At 52.3% G+C, this 15,803-nt stretch overlaps 1 protein-coding gene across 2 annotated transcripts in view; it reads left to right on the forward strand.

The window, feature by feature from the left end:
* The first annotated feature begins 1,204 nt into the window (after positions 1-1,204).
* The window catches only part of RIMS4 (regulating synaptic membrane exocytosis 4), a 63,679-nt gene continuing 49,080 nt past the window's right edge, over positions 1,205-15,803 (forward strand). The window contains exon 1 of one of the 2 annotated variants that reach the window (XM_027070180.2): positions 1,205-1,420. In XM_027070180.2, the coding sequence (XP_026925981.1) occupies positions 1,324-1,420 (97 nt within the window). In that variant the 5' untranslated portion in view covers positions 1,205-1,323. The remainder of the gene's footprint in view (positions 1,421-15,803) is intronic. The other variant, XM_027070181.2, reaches the window with a different exon arrangement.

The raw sequence follows: 15,803 nt of genomic DNA on the forward strand, positions 1-15,803 counted from the left end.
GGTGTGAGCATGCGTGTGCCCACTGAAGTGTGTTTGAGTGACTCTCTGGGTCTGTGTCTGAAGCTAACCGTGCAGGAGTCCACCAGCGTTTGTGCATGCGTGAATCAGTGCTTAGGGAGTCGATGATGGCGGGCACTGAGTGTCTCTGTGTGCAGGTCTGAGAGTGTGTGCCATCTGAGTGTACAAGTGTCTGTGTGTGTGAATTCTAGGACATCTAGGAGTGTGGGTAAGTGAGTGTATGTGCCTGTCTGAACGTCTCTGTGGGTCTGTGTGGGATCTGGGGGTCTCCTTCTGTGACCAAGGGGGTCCCTGTTTTTTGCTCTGCGTCTTGTCCCCCCCCCCCCCCCATCTCCATAGGAGTCTGTTGTGTGTCTGTGGATGTATCTACCTCTGCAGGTCTTGTGTGAGAGTCTGAGGGTGTCTGTAGGTGTATCTACCTGTGTGGGTCTCTCGAGTCTGTCTGAGGGTGTCTGTGGATTGATTCCTCAAGTGTCTCTAAGAGTGAGTGAGCGAGTCTGTGGGAGCACCTGCCGGGGTGTGTGTATGAGTCTGAGGGTGTCTGTGGTGTAGCTCGCACAGTGAATGCAGTCGTGTGGGAGCCTGTCTGAGCTCCTCTGCGGGTTCATGCGTTAATCTGAGGGTCTCCGTGGGAGGCTGAGCGCTGTGCGCCGGTCGCTCTGAGTGTGTCCCCTCTGAGCCTGTGTGTGCCCCGGGTGAGGCCTCTGTCGGTAGGTGATGGACGCCTGCAACCTGGGCGAGTCTGAGGGCTGAACGTGGGGTTGGGACAGAGTGGGGGAGGGGGGCACGGCCCCGGGACGGGGGCGCAACCCTTCTCTTCCGCTCCTCTCGCGGGGCGCGCACACCTGCCGGGCTGGGGGCGGCGAGGAGGGGCCCCACCCGCGCCCTCCAGGCTCCCACGCCCCCGCGCGCGGCGCCCCCTCCCCCGGGCAGCGCCGATTGGCTGCGGCGGCCGCTCCGAGCCCGCCCCGCGCGGCCGGCTGGGGGCGCCGCGGGCCAGAGCGCTGCGCCGCCACCTCCGTCGCCGCCGCCGCCGCCGCCACCACCACCACCGCCGCCGCCGCCGCCGCCGCCGCCGCCGCCGGGAGCACAGCGCGCCTCGGGCTCCGCGCGCCGCCCGCTCCCGGCCCGCCCGCCGCCCGCCGGCCCCGCCGCGCCCGCCAGCCCCGCCGCGGAGCCCCGGCCTAGCCCCGGGCCGCCGCCACCACGCCGCGCGCCGTACTCCGCGTTAAGAATGGGGCGGCCAAGCTGCCCAAGCCGCCCGCCGCCGCCGCCGCGGCCGAGGCTCCGGGCGCCGGCGCCGGCATGGAGCGCTCGCAGAGCCGCCTCAGCCTGTCCGCCTCCTTCGAGGCGCTCGCCATCTACTTCCCGTGCATGAACTCCTTCGACGACGAGGACGCGGGTAAGCGCGCCGCCCGCCCCCGATCCCCGGGGCGGTGTGGGGGCGGAGGTGGTCCCGGGAGCCGGGGCCGGAGGCCCCCTGCCCGACCGGGTGCGCCCTAAGAGGGGGCCACTCTCTCCACCCCATTGGCAGTCCCGCTCGGGATACGCCCCCACCCACGAGGCCTCAAGGTCTAGAGCTGCGGTGCCTTCTAGCCTCCAGCCGTCCCCAGGGACCCCGAGCTCCTCTGCATTCACCCCTTTCCCGCAGGTGGGCCCGTGGGGTCGCCCGGACCAGCTCTCTTTACTCACCCGAGCCTGCCGGGTGCCCCCTGTCTTGTCCCTGGATCCGACCTGCCGCCCTCCCTGAGCCTCCCGCCTGTGGTGCCCACTCCTCGAGCCCCGGGGCTTTGGCAGCCTCACCCCTGGGGCTCTGACGCGCCCCCCGCCGTTGGAGGTGGCGCGCAGACCTTACTTCTCCATCTTTGTCTTGCCTGCATCCAGAGGCTCCCTGGCCAAGACCCCCGCCCTGCGCCCAAGGCCTTGAGCGTCCCCATTTGTCTCTCCTCTTCTTCCCCCAGAAGCTGGGGCTCCGGACTCCTGGTTCCTATCAGACTGGGGCGGGCCGCGGGAAGACTGGCCGGGTGCGGCCTTTCCTCCCCGCTCGTCCTGGAAGGAGACGTAGGGCGGCGCCAACTCCTCACCTGCGCACCCTCCGGAGTGTGCCCGGCCCCTGGGTGCTCTTGTCCCTGGAGTAGCCCCTTTGGGTGGGCTGAACCCGGTCACCATCCGGCGGCCCGAACCTCGCGCTCCCGGGCCTGCGCGCAGCCTCAGCCAGAGCCCGAGGGGCGGGGAAATGTAGGGAAACCTGCTCTTTGGGGCCCTGGGATCGGGAAGAGGGAACGTGAGGGCTCCGGATCTGTTTCCGCGGTGAAGTAGCGAATCCACCAACAGGTGGGGCAACTAGAGGGCTTGGGTGAGAGTTCCCCAAAGAGTGCCAGATTGGGAGTCAGCATCAGGTTCCAGTCTTGCTTCTCAGCTTATTAGCTGTGACCTTGGGCAAGTCATGTCACTCCTAGCCTCCATATCCCCATCTGTAAAATGGGATGGCAGTCCCTCAGACACGGGGTGCAGTTAAAAATGTTTTCTGAAAATCTGATGTAACAGAAGCTGAACATCTGAGAGTGAGTTCAGCGAGAGGACAAAAACGAGAGGGGTGTAGGTGGTGGGGAGTAGCAAAATGGTTTCACGGACACTTTTGAGAACCTGATGAAAATATGAACTGTCTCTTCAAAAAATACACATACGAACCATCCTCAAAATTTTGTCTGCAGTGTTAGGGAGTTTATGGGTCCTGCTTAAGACTCCCTGCCTGCAGAGACCCTTGTCTGGTCACCAAGTTATCTGGTGAGACATGGGATGGAGCCGTGGGTAATGGGTGCTCATGTCCTCCTGCTGGAGCAAGAGGCAGGTGGAGAAAAGGTTCTCCAGAAGAATTTGTTGGCCAAGTGAATGGATGGGGGGGGGGGGGGGGCTGTGTGAGACAGATTCCCCACAGACCTAGAGTTGGGAGTAGGGTAAATACAGTTACTGCAAAACCATTGTACAGAATCACCATTTTATGGAAAAAAATAACCGAGGCTCAGAGGGTTAACTTATCCCTTGATGGAGCTGAGGGAGGTCATTATTCTGGCCAGGTAAGGAGGTATGGAGGGGCTGTGCAACACAGTGGCCTCCACTGGAGGAAATCAGGTTAGCATGAGGGCTGGGAGAGGGATCCCCACCAGCAGAAGTGAGATGATGCTTCCACCTTTCACTTAATGGTCAAGGACTCTTCTGAAGTTCAATAGGCTACCTGGTCTCAAGAGGCAGGTTGGGCAGGAGCATGGGTTTGGAGGTGCAGGGACAGGGACAATGGCAGGGACAGTTAGGTTTTTCTCCTAAGTCGTATCCCATGTCATGGGTCAGACGCCTTGGTTATTATTGCTGGTTGCAGGCAAGTTGTTCCGATTTCACTTAAGTCAGAATAGAGTCCTTGATGTTTTAATAGAGATTTTTTTTTTTTTTTAAAGATCCTACCTGATGTTTTTTCCAGCAAGTTTCTTCAAATTCTTGTCTTGGACTCGGAAGAGACCTAGAAATCATCCTGTCCAACCCCTTTTGGAGCTCAAGTGGATGAGTGTATATGTGTGTGTGTGTGTGTGTGTGTGTGTAACCCAAGGTCATCCAATGAGGTAAGCATAGAGCTGAGACTAAAATCAGGTTTCCAGTTCTCTTTCCAGTAAACTACTAGCCCTCTCTCTGAAAGAGGATTTTTTAAAAAACTAAATCTCACTGTGTAGAAAATGGTTCCCAGGTGAGGAGGCCTCAGGGAACGGCTGCCAGCCAAGAGTTTGGTTTGGGCATCTTGTGCTCATTGTCTGCTCATCTTAAGGGATGCTTTGAGTTTGGGAGGGGGACGGAGAAAGTCAAGTTTCATTTCCGGAAGACTAATGAGTGTCTGGTAAAAATCGGAAGTAGGAAACATTGTCTTGGTGCTTGATTTCTCTTGTTCTTCTCAAAGTCATTAATTTTCTCCTAAAAAAAGCCTTTTGGATTTATTCTTTTAGGACAGCACCGTGCTGAACTAATTTCTAAAAGCAGTTTGAATAATCTATCACATGCTAGACAGAGACTGCTTCAGTAGGAGGGCTATCAGAACTGGCTTCCCTCTGCCTTCCACTGCCCTGATCCCTCCTCCCCTGGCCCATGAATGCAGGGCTGTCTGATGGCTTAGAGGTGTGTCCCTGATGGCTTCTGGCTCATCTAGGTGCGTCCTCTTTGATGCTGCTTCCAAATCCTATTGAATGCATCGCGTGTCCATCACCCAGGTTGAGCCAGAGCCATCTTCAAGGTTCACCTGCACCTTCAGCTGGTTTCCTGAGAAACTGTGTGAGGAGAAGTCTATTTCATTAGTCTTAACTGGGCCAGAGTACTTTCCTGCATCGGGCTTGGGAGACTTGGACATTTTGTGAGCATAGGAAGCTGCTCCTTCCTCCCACCCTGTTCTAGCCACCCTAAAGCTTAGGATGCCAGTCATTGTAGATTCCTAGAATTCTTCCCAAGGAGCATCTCTGCCCCAACCTTGCACTCTGAACTCATTTCTTATGCTGCTTTTGTCCCTTTTCCAAAGATGCTGGGGGCTTTAGAGAGACATGGACTGGGGGGCATTTTCCTGTACATATCTTCATTGCTCAGCCTCGCTGGCTCTGGGTTTGTAATTGGGGAGTTAGGTATATGACCTCAGCTTTTTCATCTGAATGAGGGAGAAAGTAATAGTGTGGACTGCATAGGGTCAACAGTTTTTAAATTATTACCTTTTGATAGGCATCCTCCTACACATTTTAAATATATTATTTTAATTCTTTTGTCATAGCAACCCTATAAAATTAACATTTAACATCCCCATTTTCAGATAAGAAAACTGAGGCACAGAGAGTATTTGTTCAAGGTCACTCAGCCAAGAAGTGAGGGAGTTAGGATTTGAACTTGAGCAATCTGACTGAAACATCTATGCTTTTGATTATTACATTGTTTTTGCCATGCAAAGGGCTTAGTACGGTATCTGGCACCGGGTAGGCTCGCAATACCTGTTAGCTATTATCAAATTATCAAATAAGATTTGTTTCTGAGCATGACTGTAAACTAGCATCTGTGGGATTCTCAAAATGTTAGCTTTCATAATTTTTGTAAGCTAATTTAATTGCATTGTGAAAGCTATTAAGGCAGAGTTGGGCCCTCTTTCTTGGCAGCGGTTTAAAGATGGGGATTTGGGGGACTTGCTTGTGGAACAAGAGGGTGGGGAGCAGTCCAGCTCCCTGTTTCCCTGTTCTTCCTTAACAGTTAATTTTCTTCACATCTATTGTCTTAGCCTTGCTGCGGTGCATTGGGGCACTGCTGGGGAGTAAGGGTATCTCCACTTTACAACAAATACCAAAGGCGGTTGTTAACATCAGTGTCTGGAATTGAGGATGGTGTCCCTGAGTCTGACCAAGTGGTTTCGGCATCCAATTCTCCCTGGCCTGGGAGAAGGGCGGAGAAGCGGGAGCAGCCAGCTCTGATTTGCCCATAGGATGCTTCGATCCAGCACTGGAGAGAGTTGCCATGGCAACACCGGGCCGGCTACCAGTCCCTCGCTTAGCGGTTAGGGCCACATCTCTGGGCTGCAAAGCCCTCCACTGCACCGCCTTCTTCCGCTCAGGCCAAATCTGGTGGGTGGGGCGGCATGGTGGATGGGTCCCACAAACAAGGACCAAAGCCCACTCCCGTTGTTTTTGGAGAGGGGGAAATAGAGGGGTTTGTCTGAGTTTCTTCTCCTGGATTGTGGGGCGGAGATGCCTATATCCTGCCAGACAGATCCCGGCAGGGGGAGTTAGAGCTCTCATTCTTGCCCCCACCCCAGGCACCTGGAAGGACAGCACTGGACCTCCTTCCCCACCCCCAATCTACTCCATTTGGCAGAGTTTTCTTTCCCAGACCAAGTGCTAACTTTTGTCCTTGAAATTTGACCTGAGCTTTCTCTGAGAAACAAAACGTCCTGCTGTCCCTCCCCTTCCCGCTGAGTTGGTGGGTGGGAACACAGTGCTTCAGCCTCAGAGCAGGACTAGGACTGAGTGGATAAGGAGGAAAGGTGAGGGAGAGGCCTTAAAATATCCTTCGGGATCAGGTCCACTTGAGGTGTGAGGCTGAGGTTTTGAAGCCTCCATTCCCACCCTTTTTTCTAGGGCAGGCCACTTTCTGTCCCCCTCAGTCCCCTCCCTCAATTTACCACCAAGTGCTGTAATCTTCTGTATGTTTGGGGAGTTGTGCAGAACTCTTACAGATTTGGGTAACTGAGGCCTGGTAAAGAATTGAACCAATTTTTTCCATGGTTCATGTCACAGGGTGGGGTGAGAGTATGGACCCAAACTACTTTATCTGAGTCAAATTATCCTGAAAGAAGCATCTCAGAAGAATCGGGTGCATGGGGATTCACTCCTTCCCCCACTACCCAGATCATTGCCCTGCAGAACTGCCTTGATGCCTTGAGAGCTCTTTCCTTAAATCCCTCTCCCTCAGACACCCCCCTTCCCTGTCCCCAAGCAGCCAGACTCATGGCTCCTGCTTCCTTGAGTTTGCAGTTGCCCGAGGCCTGTCTGGTTCTGTTTGGTGGGAAGCGGGAAGCGGGAAGAAGGGCTCCATCCACCTCGGCTCCCTCTGCAGGTGGCGCTCTGCCTCCCTCCCCACCCGTCCTCCTGGCAGGCTGAGTGAGGGCGGGGCGGAGGTGTGGAGGAGAGCGGGAGTGTGAGAGCGCCTCCGTGTCAGCTGACCTCTCCAGGCTCTGGGCCTTTTACTTTGCCTCCTCTACCGTCTTTTCATTTTGGCTTTGACAACCATCGCTTCAGCGTTTCTTTTAAGAATTGTTGGAGAGGTGCCAGTCTGGGCGATGTGCTCAAAAGGGTGCAAACACATCCTGCGCTGTAACCTGTGCCCCCCACCCTGTTCCAGGGCTGCTTGCAATCTCCCTGTCTTACTGTCACCCCCTTCTTACTGTCAGATCTCCAGTGCGCCCCCCGCCCCCCACCAGTCACCTGGAGAGACCACATTGCAATCCACTGTCTCCCCTACCAGTTACTCCATGGGGCTAGCATTGGACTCCACTATGGCTCTGGGGCCTCAGGCAGGTCCTTTAACCTTCCTGAGCCTCGGTTTCCTCTTCTGGAAAAAGGGTTAAATATCCTGTCTAGCATCTCTTAGGGTTATAAAAATAAAATGATTGAAAGTCTTGCTTGGCTGTGCTCCGTGCTTTCCCTGATCTTACCGAATTCTATAGCAACCAGAAGGGTAGCTACTGTTACAGATGTACCCATTTTGCTGATGGGGAAAAGCCAAGCGGCTTAGAGTAGTTTAATGACTTTCTTGGGTTGCACAGTGGTGATTCACAAACTGAGATGTGTTTGACTCCAGAGGCCACCCGCTGCCTCTTGGCATGAAATGAGATTCCAGGTGGGAGAGGGCTGTGTATGCCCTGGGGGCTGTGCTCGTGCTAACAAAACAGCAAGTGACAGAGGCTGGGGTGTGGAGTCCTGTTCGGATTCAGATATGCCTCTCCAGCATCTGCCATTCCACCCCAGTCCACTGGATTGCCTTTCTGGCCATCATTTCCTGGATGATCCCCATCACGGGGCTGTGCCTGGCCTCCTTGAAGAATCCAGTTGTCTGCCCTGGCCCTGGGGGCCGAGCCGTCACCTGCCTCTCCAGACCGATGTAGGCCAGTGCTGGATTATATTTAACGCTGTGCTATTTCTACTTGACGGCTCTAGAGCGCCATCCCCCCTCCCCTTTCTCCTTCCTCCCTCCTCCCTTTCTGATTCACTCGGAAACTGACGTGGCTGATGTCAGTGCCTTATTCTTAGCCCCCGTAATTGTAACTGCATTTAGCAGTGCGCACTTCATTAACAGTTTCTGCGATGGGGGAGTGAGGTGACTGCGTGCCTGGGTAGGGACCTGGTGGGGGTGAGGAGGGGGCAGCTGCTGCAGGACCCCGGCCATCTGCTGCTTCTGGATGGACCAGCTGGGTGGCTTCTAGGCCTGGCCTCCCAAGACTGGCACTCTTAGAGGGAACCTTGGAGAGCATCTAGTCCTTCCCTCATTAGGCAGGGAAGGAAACTGAGGCTCAGAGAGGCAGAATGGCTTGCCAGAGTCACATATTCCAGATCCAGGGCTCTGGCCTCTGAGTCCAGGTTTTCTTCTTTGGCATTTACTTATTCAACTAATATTTAACTAGCTGCTCAGTGCCAAACAGTATTCTAAGTGCTGAGGACATATGAGGGAACAAGGCAGACATGGTTTCTGCTCTCATGGAGTTATGTTCTGGGTGAGGGAAACAGACAATAAACAGGAAGCAATTAAAATATAAGTAATTTCAGATTGTGTTAAGTGAAATGAAAATAAAACTGATGGGATAGAAGATAACAATAAGTAAGGTAGTCAGGGAAGACTCACTGAGGAAGTGACATTTGAGTTGAGGCCTAAATGATGAAGAGCCAGCAGTGGGAATCTGAGAGCGTAGAGTGATCTAGGCAGAGACAACCACTGGTGCAAAGGCCCTGAGGTCAATTTGAGCTTGGGTGTTTATGGAACAAAAAGTGTGGTTTCATAGAATGGATGAGGGGACACAAGGTCAGAGAAGTAAGCTGGGGGCAGATCGCTCAACCTTGCAGACAGTAAAGAGTATCAGGTGGGGAAACCGGGTCCAGAGGGGGAAGAGAAAAGGCCCTCCATCTGTGTAAAGTCAGAGAGAGAAGCCAAGAACTCATGCCTCCTGAATCCCTGTCTATTTTATTCCTTAGACATAGGTGGCTGTGCCTTTAAATGCATCGTGTGGCTTCGTTTCACATTGTAGCTGGAGGGCACTGTGGAGTCTGGGCAGGGCTCCTCCTCCGCCCTCCCTTGCATGCCCACCTCCCCTCCTTGAGTCTTACCTGACCCAGCTTCATAGCTCCTCAGGCTGATGTAGCTGTGAAAGACCCCAGGGAGCTTCTGTTTTGCGACAGAGAGAATGTGGCTTTGGAATCCAACAGGCCTGAATTTTCATCCTGCTTCTGCCACTTCTAAATTGTGTGACTTTGGGCAAGTGGCTTCAGCTCTCTAGGGCTCCATTTCCTCATCTGTACAATGGGGGAATAGTAAGTTCTTCAAAGGGTTATCATGAGGAATAAGTGGTGTGATGCCCAGGATGCACCTAGTCCAGAATGGGCATGTGGAATGAAGGTTTCCTCGGTTATAGGGATGAATGAGATCGTGTGTTCCATGCTGAGCGCATAGTAGATGCTCTCTTAGGGGTAGCTGCTGCAGTTGTGGCTATTCCTGTCCGTTTCAGTGGGTCACAGTCACCTAAGGGGCTTGTTAAAACTCAGATTGCTGGGTGCCACCCCAGCGTGTCTCATTCAGCCTGGAGTAGAAGCTGAGACTCTTCATTTCTACCAAGTTCCCAGATGATGCTGATACCAATGCTGCTAGTCCAGGGACCCTGCCTTGGGAACTACTGGGTTAGAGAAAAAAGCTGGAGAGAAATGAAGGGTTCTTAACATAGGATGTCTCCTGGCTACCTGTGTCTTAGATGCTGGGACATTGGGTACCAAATTCAGTAGCTGGGAATAGTCTACGGGCGTTCCTGTCTCCAGCACATGGTCTCAGATCAAATGAGCCTCAGATGCTGCCCTGCTTTGTACCGGTTTAACGTGTGGGACCCCATAAATCCTTTTGGAAGTCATCTGTATAAATGATAAATGAGTCAATGTGAATAACACATTGGGCCTTAATATCCTTTTGTGGGATATTGGATTCAGTTCTGGGGATTCTGAGGGGTTCAAGTCTAGTGCCTTTACCAGAGGGAACAGGACACAGTCCCTTTCCTGAATTGGAGAAAGGCAGGGCTATGTCTTAAAACCGGCAGGTTCATTTGAGGACAAGCCTCTGCTGGGAAAAAGTAAATCAAAGGAATCATCGATGTTGAGGGGCAAAATGCTGGGAAATGCTACCAAGGGAATTTACTGAGTCAGTTAATTTAGATGTGTCTAAGAAAAGGTCTCTGGTAATTTTCTAAGGAAGGTTGAGATTTAGCTCAGGTTGGAGGTAGTGGGGGACAAACCTTATGATGTGATAAGATTCCCACCCAGTCCCATAAAACTCGGAGTCTGAAGACCAAGGCATTTACAAATAGTTTCCAGGTGGGACTCGTCTGAAACTGATGGGAAGGAGTCTCCGGGAGAGGGGACTCAGGGACGGAAAGGAGGACGGGCTTTGGCTTTGAGTCTCTGCCATGTACCAGCTGTGTCTCTTGACTATGATATGTAACTCTTATGTGCAGCCTCATCTTTTGCAAAATGGAGTGAATAACTCCTACCTTGTGAGACTTAGAGGTAACCTACGTACTACCCATAGGGCATCCGGGAGATGGAAGCTACTGCCTTTCCAGCTACGGTAGACTGCCTGGGTGCAGGACGGGCAGGATGGGGCGGGGGGGGCTTCACACCCGGGGTCTGGACTCGTGGCTCTGCTCTGGTTTGCCGGCGTTCGCTGTGTGCTGAGTGGAGCCCAAGAGGCTGCACGAGGAATCAGGGAAGAGGTCTCCGTTCAGCTGCTGAATTTCAGCATCTTCTACAACCACTTCCCTTTGTCTTTTGGGCCTCAGAATGCCCATCTGCAGAAGGAGGGTCTGTTTAGGCACAACCAGAATCTTCCAGAAAACAGAGGACACTTGTCTAGATCCTTCCCACCCCCCATCTCCTCCTTTGCATTCCGACCCTGCTCAGCCCCTCTGTGGTCATTTTTATCCCCAGAGTATCCCACCTGGCACCATTTCTCTCTAGCTGGTCCTTGGCTGATTGGTCATTGAATAATTTTGAAAAGATTAAGTGCTATTTGGAGTAGGCAATAAATGCAGATGGTGCGGCATTAAAAATTTTTTTTGTTTATTTTTCAGAGAGAGAGAGAGAGAGAGAGAGAGAGAGAGAGAGAGAGAGAGAGTCAGTGCTGGAGGGGCAGAGAGAGGCAGAAAAAGAATCGCAAGCAGGCTCTGAGCTGTCAGCACAGAGCCCGATGTGGGACTCAAACTCACAAACCGTGAGATCTTGACATGAGCCGAAACCGCGTCAACCGCTTAACTGACTGAGCCACCCAGGCGCCCCTAGATGGTGCAGCATTTTAAAAGCACGCAAAGTATCCAATGAAAACTGTCCTGGATGCCTCCATCTTCTGACTCTCCTGCCCCATCCCCAGGACAAACACTGTTTCCAGCTCTTTCTGCTGTTACCGATGATACGTTACAGTGAAAAAGCCAGACCTCACCAATGACACCCAAGGAAGCATCCGTCTCCTTCCCACCTCAGCCACCCAGTCCTACTCCTAATACCATTGCGGTCTTTTAGGCTGCCAGCTTCTTCTTTATTTTCCAGTTAGCAGATTCTTTTCTTTTTTTAAATGTTTATTTATTTTTGAGAGAGAGACACACACAGAGCACAAGCTGGGGGGGGAGGCGGGCAGAGAGAGAGGGAGACACAGAATCTGAGGCAGGATCCAGGCTCTGAACTGTCTGCACAGAGCCTGAAGTGGGGCTCAAACTCACAAACCGTGAGATCGTGACCTCAGCTGAAGTCAGACGCTTAACCGACTGAGCCACCCAGGCGCCCCATCCAGTTAGCGGATTCTTATTAAGCACTTATGGTGGTGGTTAGCTCTGCGTCAGGCACTGTGAAGGTTTGAGAGTAGTCAGACTAGGCAGTGTAGCTTGGTGGGGTTTATGATGCAGACTCTGCAGCCAGATGGCCTGGGTTTGAATACTGGCTTTGCTGCTTATTGGTTGTGTGACCTTGAGCAAGTTACTTAACTTCTCTGAGCCTCAGTTTCCTTAACCATAAAAGGGGTTAATAATAGCTCCTCCCTTCCCTGAAGGTATGATGAAGATCAAATGAGTAAGTATTTGTAAAGTGCTTTGTAGAGAGCCCACACACAGCAAAAGTGTGTCAAGAGTGTAAGCTATTACTATCTTGGAGCCTCCAAGCTGGGAGTCTCTCTGAGGTCATCTGCTCGTCTTCATTGAGGCCCAGAGAAGGATCGCCTGGTTTGGCCAAAGCCTCACAGCAGGTCTGTGGCAAAGCCAGGAATAGAGCTGATGTTTTTGGATTCCTAGCCAGGGCCTTTTCCTCTCCTGTGAGGTGCCCCAAGTGGCCACTGTGGACCCTGTCTGCACCTGAAGCTTTAAGTCCTCACCCTGCATCTCCAACACTCAATGTCCCTGGGAATTGCTGCCTGGAGTTGCCTGGGGAGTGGGTGGGAGGATGTGTCACTAATTGGGGCCTGTAATGGAAATTAATTAGTTCCTCAGCAAATGTCTCAAGAAACATCTTTCATCTGCCTGGGCCCAACATCAAGACTGAACCAGGCGCCTCTGGGCCCCAGGCCAGGACCAACCCATCCCAAGCCATCTGGCCCCCGGAGCCTGCCGCTTCTGCCCAGCCTCTGTTGGGTGTGCTCAGTTCTGGGAGAGGGACCCCCACACCGGGAAGTTTGGCCCTGTTGGGAATCAGGTGGGTGCCACTAGCTCCAGAGGAATGAACATGCGGAGTGTTCTTAGGCTCCTCCCAGGAGTCTTCAAGTTGAAAAGAATGCAGGGGAGGGAAGAGCTCTTCCTGTTGCTGAGCCTGAGACTTGGGCTCTTGTGCAGGTGATGTGCTGTGCAGTCCTTTCAGGGGAGGCCTATAAGAGGGATGCACAATGGGCAGGAAAAGCGGCAGCTAGAGGTGGGCACTCAGCTGTGGGCTAGCCTCAGCCTGATTTGCAGGAAGCTCTAGGGAGCAGGTGGCATTGCAGAGTTGACCGGCCTCCTGCACTCCCATATCAGTCGGTCATTGGCTGTGGGCAGTCCCCAAAGGTCAGGACATAACTCTTGGGGCAAGGCAGCTCCCATTAGCTAAGGGCAGTTCTCCAAAGAAGGGGCAGCTGTGAGCCAGGACCTGCAGCTATTCACAGCAGCTATGGGATGGCTGTCCTGCTTGGTGAAGGCGATCTGGCTAGGCTGGATCCCCCCGCTGACCGTCTGGAAACTTGTGGCTGAGCAGTGTCCACCCCTAATTCAGGTCACCCTCTCCACAGCCCCACAAGGTGTGTACGATGATCATGGTAGGTGGGCTGGAACAATCAAGGATCTGGATGGACTCTTGACTTGGCCACGGTCACACAGCTAGCGAAGGGTTGGACAGGGCTTCAAATCCAGGTCTGCCCCCAACACTTACGGTCTTTTCCAGCATTCTGTACTGCATTTCATTTTTTTCATGAATGTATTTGTATGTTTCATGCTTCTTCGTGGACTTCTAAGTGCCTCTCTGAAGGGTGTCTGTCTTGATGTTCAAGCCCTTTGGGTTTGACAGAACATTTTTGCCTGTTTGAATTCACCTGATCCTCTTGGAAAATTGACCCTGTTTCCAGAGAGGTGGGCAAAGGCCCCAATAGGCTGCCTGAAGAGAAGGGTTAAGGGATAGCTGATTTGTCATGGAATGAGCCCTGGATTTGAGACCCCATTTCTGCCAGTTTGCCAATTGAATGACCATGGGCTCCTCTTTGAGCCTTGCTTTCCTCTTTGGATGAACAAGTCCATGGCTGTAAGCCACAGGTAACCCTGAAGGTATTCTAATAATACTGCACATAGCAAGGACTTGGCAAGGTTTTAACTGGGGTGGGGGTGGGGAGTTCAAAACCAGAGCTGACCTCTGCAGTGTGTGTGCAGGGAATAGTCTCAAATTAAGGCCTGCAAATGGGCACAGTGACACCCTGCTGTCCAGGTTTGGGTTCCCCCAGAAGCAGTTCCTGAAATAAGGCTTTGAATAAGTATTAGGATGGACCACATGAAATTGCCATTTTTAGGAGTCAAACAGTCGCGTAGCAATTGTACACCGTTTGTGTGGTTCACAGAGGTGATCACTGAAAACTTCAGGAGAGGTGTGAGAGAAAGTGAGTTAGGGAACGAAGTGATACCAGCCCCTGACTGAGGGCAAGCAGGGTTAAATCTTGCTGGGGGCTTCTGGAAGATTGTATAAAGGGACAGACAGTGGTTATTTTAGTCTTTGTGGACCATAAGGTGTCTCTTACCACTGCTGTTACACAGTTGGAGCTCGAAAGCAGCCAGAGAGAATATGTAAATGGATGAGTGAGGCTGTGTTCTAATAAAACTTTATTTACAACAATAAGCAGTGAGCTAATTTAACTCCTGGGTGGTAGTTTGCAGACCCCTGGAGTAGAACAGGCACCCCGGTTATCCCACCCAGGGGTGAGGGAGCTGGGGTATGTATACAGCAATTCCTGTCAGTCAGTGGTTGAAGGCCGTGGGGGTTGGGCTGTATTGCTGTCCTTTCCCGCCTGCCACAGGTGGTAGCCCTCCAGCTACAAAGTCTAGTTTCTGGCAACAGGAAGTCAGGCCAGTGGTCACTGACGGTAGTAAAGATCCAGGACAGGGGACCAACAACATCACTTATGCCAGTTTTGGGGGATGGCTGTGTTTGGAAGAGTGTACTGGAAAGAGAATGGCAGAATGAACAGGAAAACACATTTTGGGGGGGGGCAGATTATTTTTTAACTTCTTATTTCCAGGCTGTCCAGCCATTTGTTACTTTTAGGCAAAAACTGTCTCCTCCATTCTTGGCAGTCTAGTTTGCGTTTTCTACCTCCATGCCTCTGCTTCAGCAGTTTCCTTTTCTGGGATGCCTTCCCCCTCCTCCTTCAGGGCTCCAATGCCACCGCCTCCAGGAAGTACACTTCTCTTTTCTCACAGGGAGTTGATCACTCCTCCTGGGCAATCACAGCACTTTTCTCTCTCACAGGCGGTTGCAGAATGTGGTTTCTGTCATTTTTCCACTGCCACACCAAGAGCTCCTCCGGATCAAGGACTGTGTGATTCCCTGTCTGTATCCCACCTCAGGGGCATTGATTTGGGAAAGGTGGAGCTGAATCCCAACCCCCCCCCCCCCCCCATGCTCCCTACCACCTCCGTTTCTCCCTCTTTTCTGCCAGTAGTTGCTGTTGGCAAGGCCCTGTCCTAGGTGCTGATGACCCAAGAAAAACCCAGTCTTAATCTGTCCCTTAAACTCTCATGGAGTTTACTGTCTGGTGGGGGGAGGGGCTAGGCATTAGATTACCCAAAAGAATAACTAATAATTTGTCCACTACTGTGGTAAGTGCTGTACGGGACAAGTGGGGGGTGCCGGGAAAGGCTCTGGCTGGGAGAAATGACCTGCCCTGGGTTGGGGGGTGCAGGGAAGGGGCCAGCTAAGCTGAGATCTGAGGGATGAGTTGGCCAAGTAGGGGAGGGGGGACCCGAGACAGGATGCCATCCATATGCAGAGAGGACAGACTTGGAAGTCAGCTAAGGGAGTAAGGGGTCGAATCCTTGATTCTCTCAGTCTGTATGGCTGTCTCCCCTTTTCTCCTCTTTGCCACATAAATGGGAGATATTAACTGTAATTGCTACAACATGGCAGAATTATGGGTAGTTTGGTCTTTTTTTTTTTTTTTTTTTTGTAGTTTCCAAATTTTCTACAATGGATATGTCATGGTGAAAATTGAGAGCTTTAGTCTGGAGACCTATCCTCACTGGTAGTTGTGTGACCTTAACCATGTCATTTAATCACATGGTGCTTCTCCTTCCCTCTCTGTAAAATGGGAAGAATATAGTGATGATTTACACGCAGCGCCCATCACATTCTGACACTTCACCTCCATTCATTTATTCAAGCCTTACAATTACCTGTGAGGTAGATACTATCAATATGCCTGTTTAATTGGTGAGAAAACAGGCACAGAGAGATTAAGTACATTGCCCAAGATCACACAGC

The sequence above is a fragment of the Acinonyx jubatus genome, chromosome A3 (assembly GCF_027475565.1).
Source record: "Acinonyx jubatus isolate Ajub_Pintada_27869175 chromosome A3, VMU_Ajub_asm_v1.0, whole genome shotgun sequence".
Lineage (NCBI taxonomy): Eukaryota > Metazoa > Chordata > Mammalia > Carnivora > Felidae > Acinonyx > Acinonyx jubatus.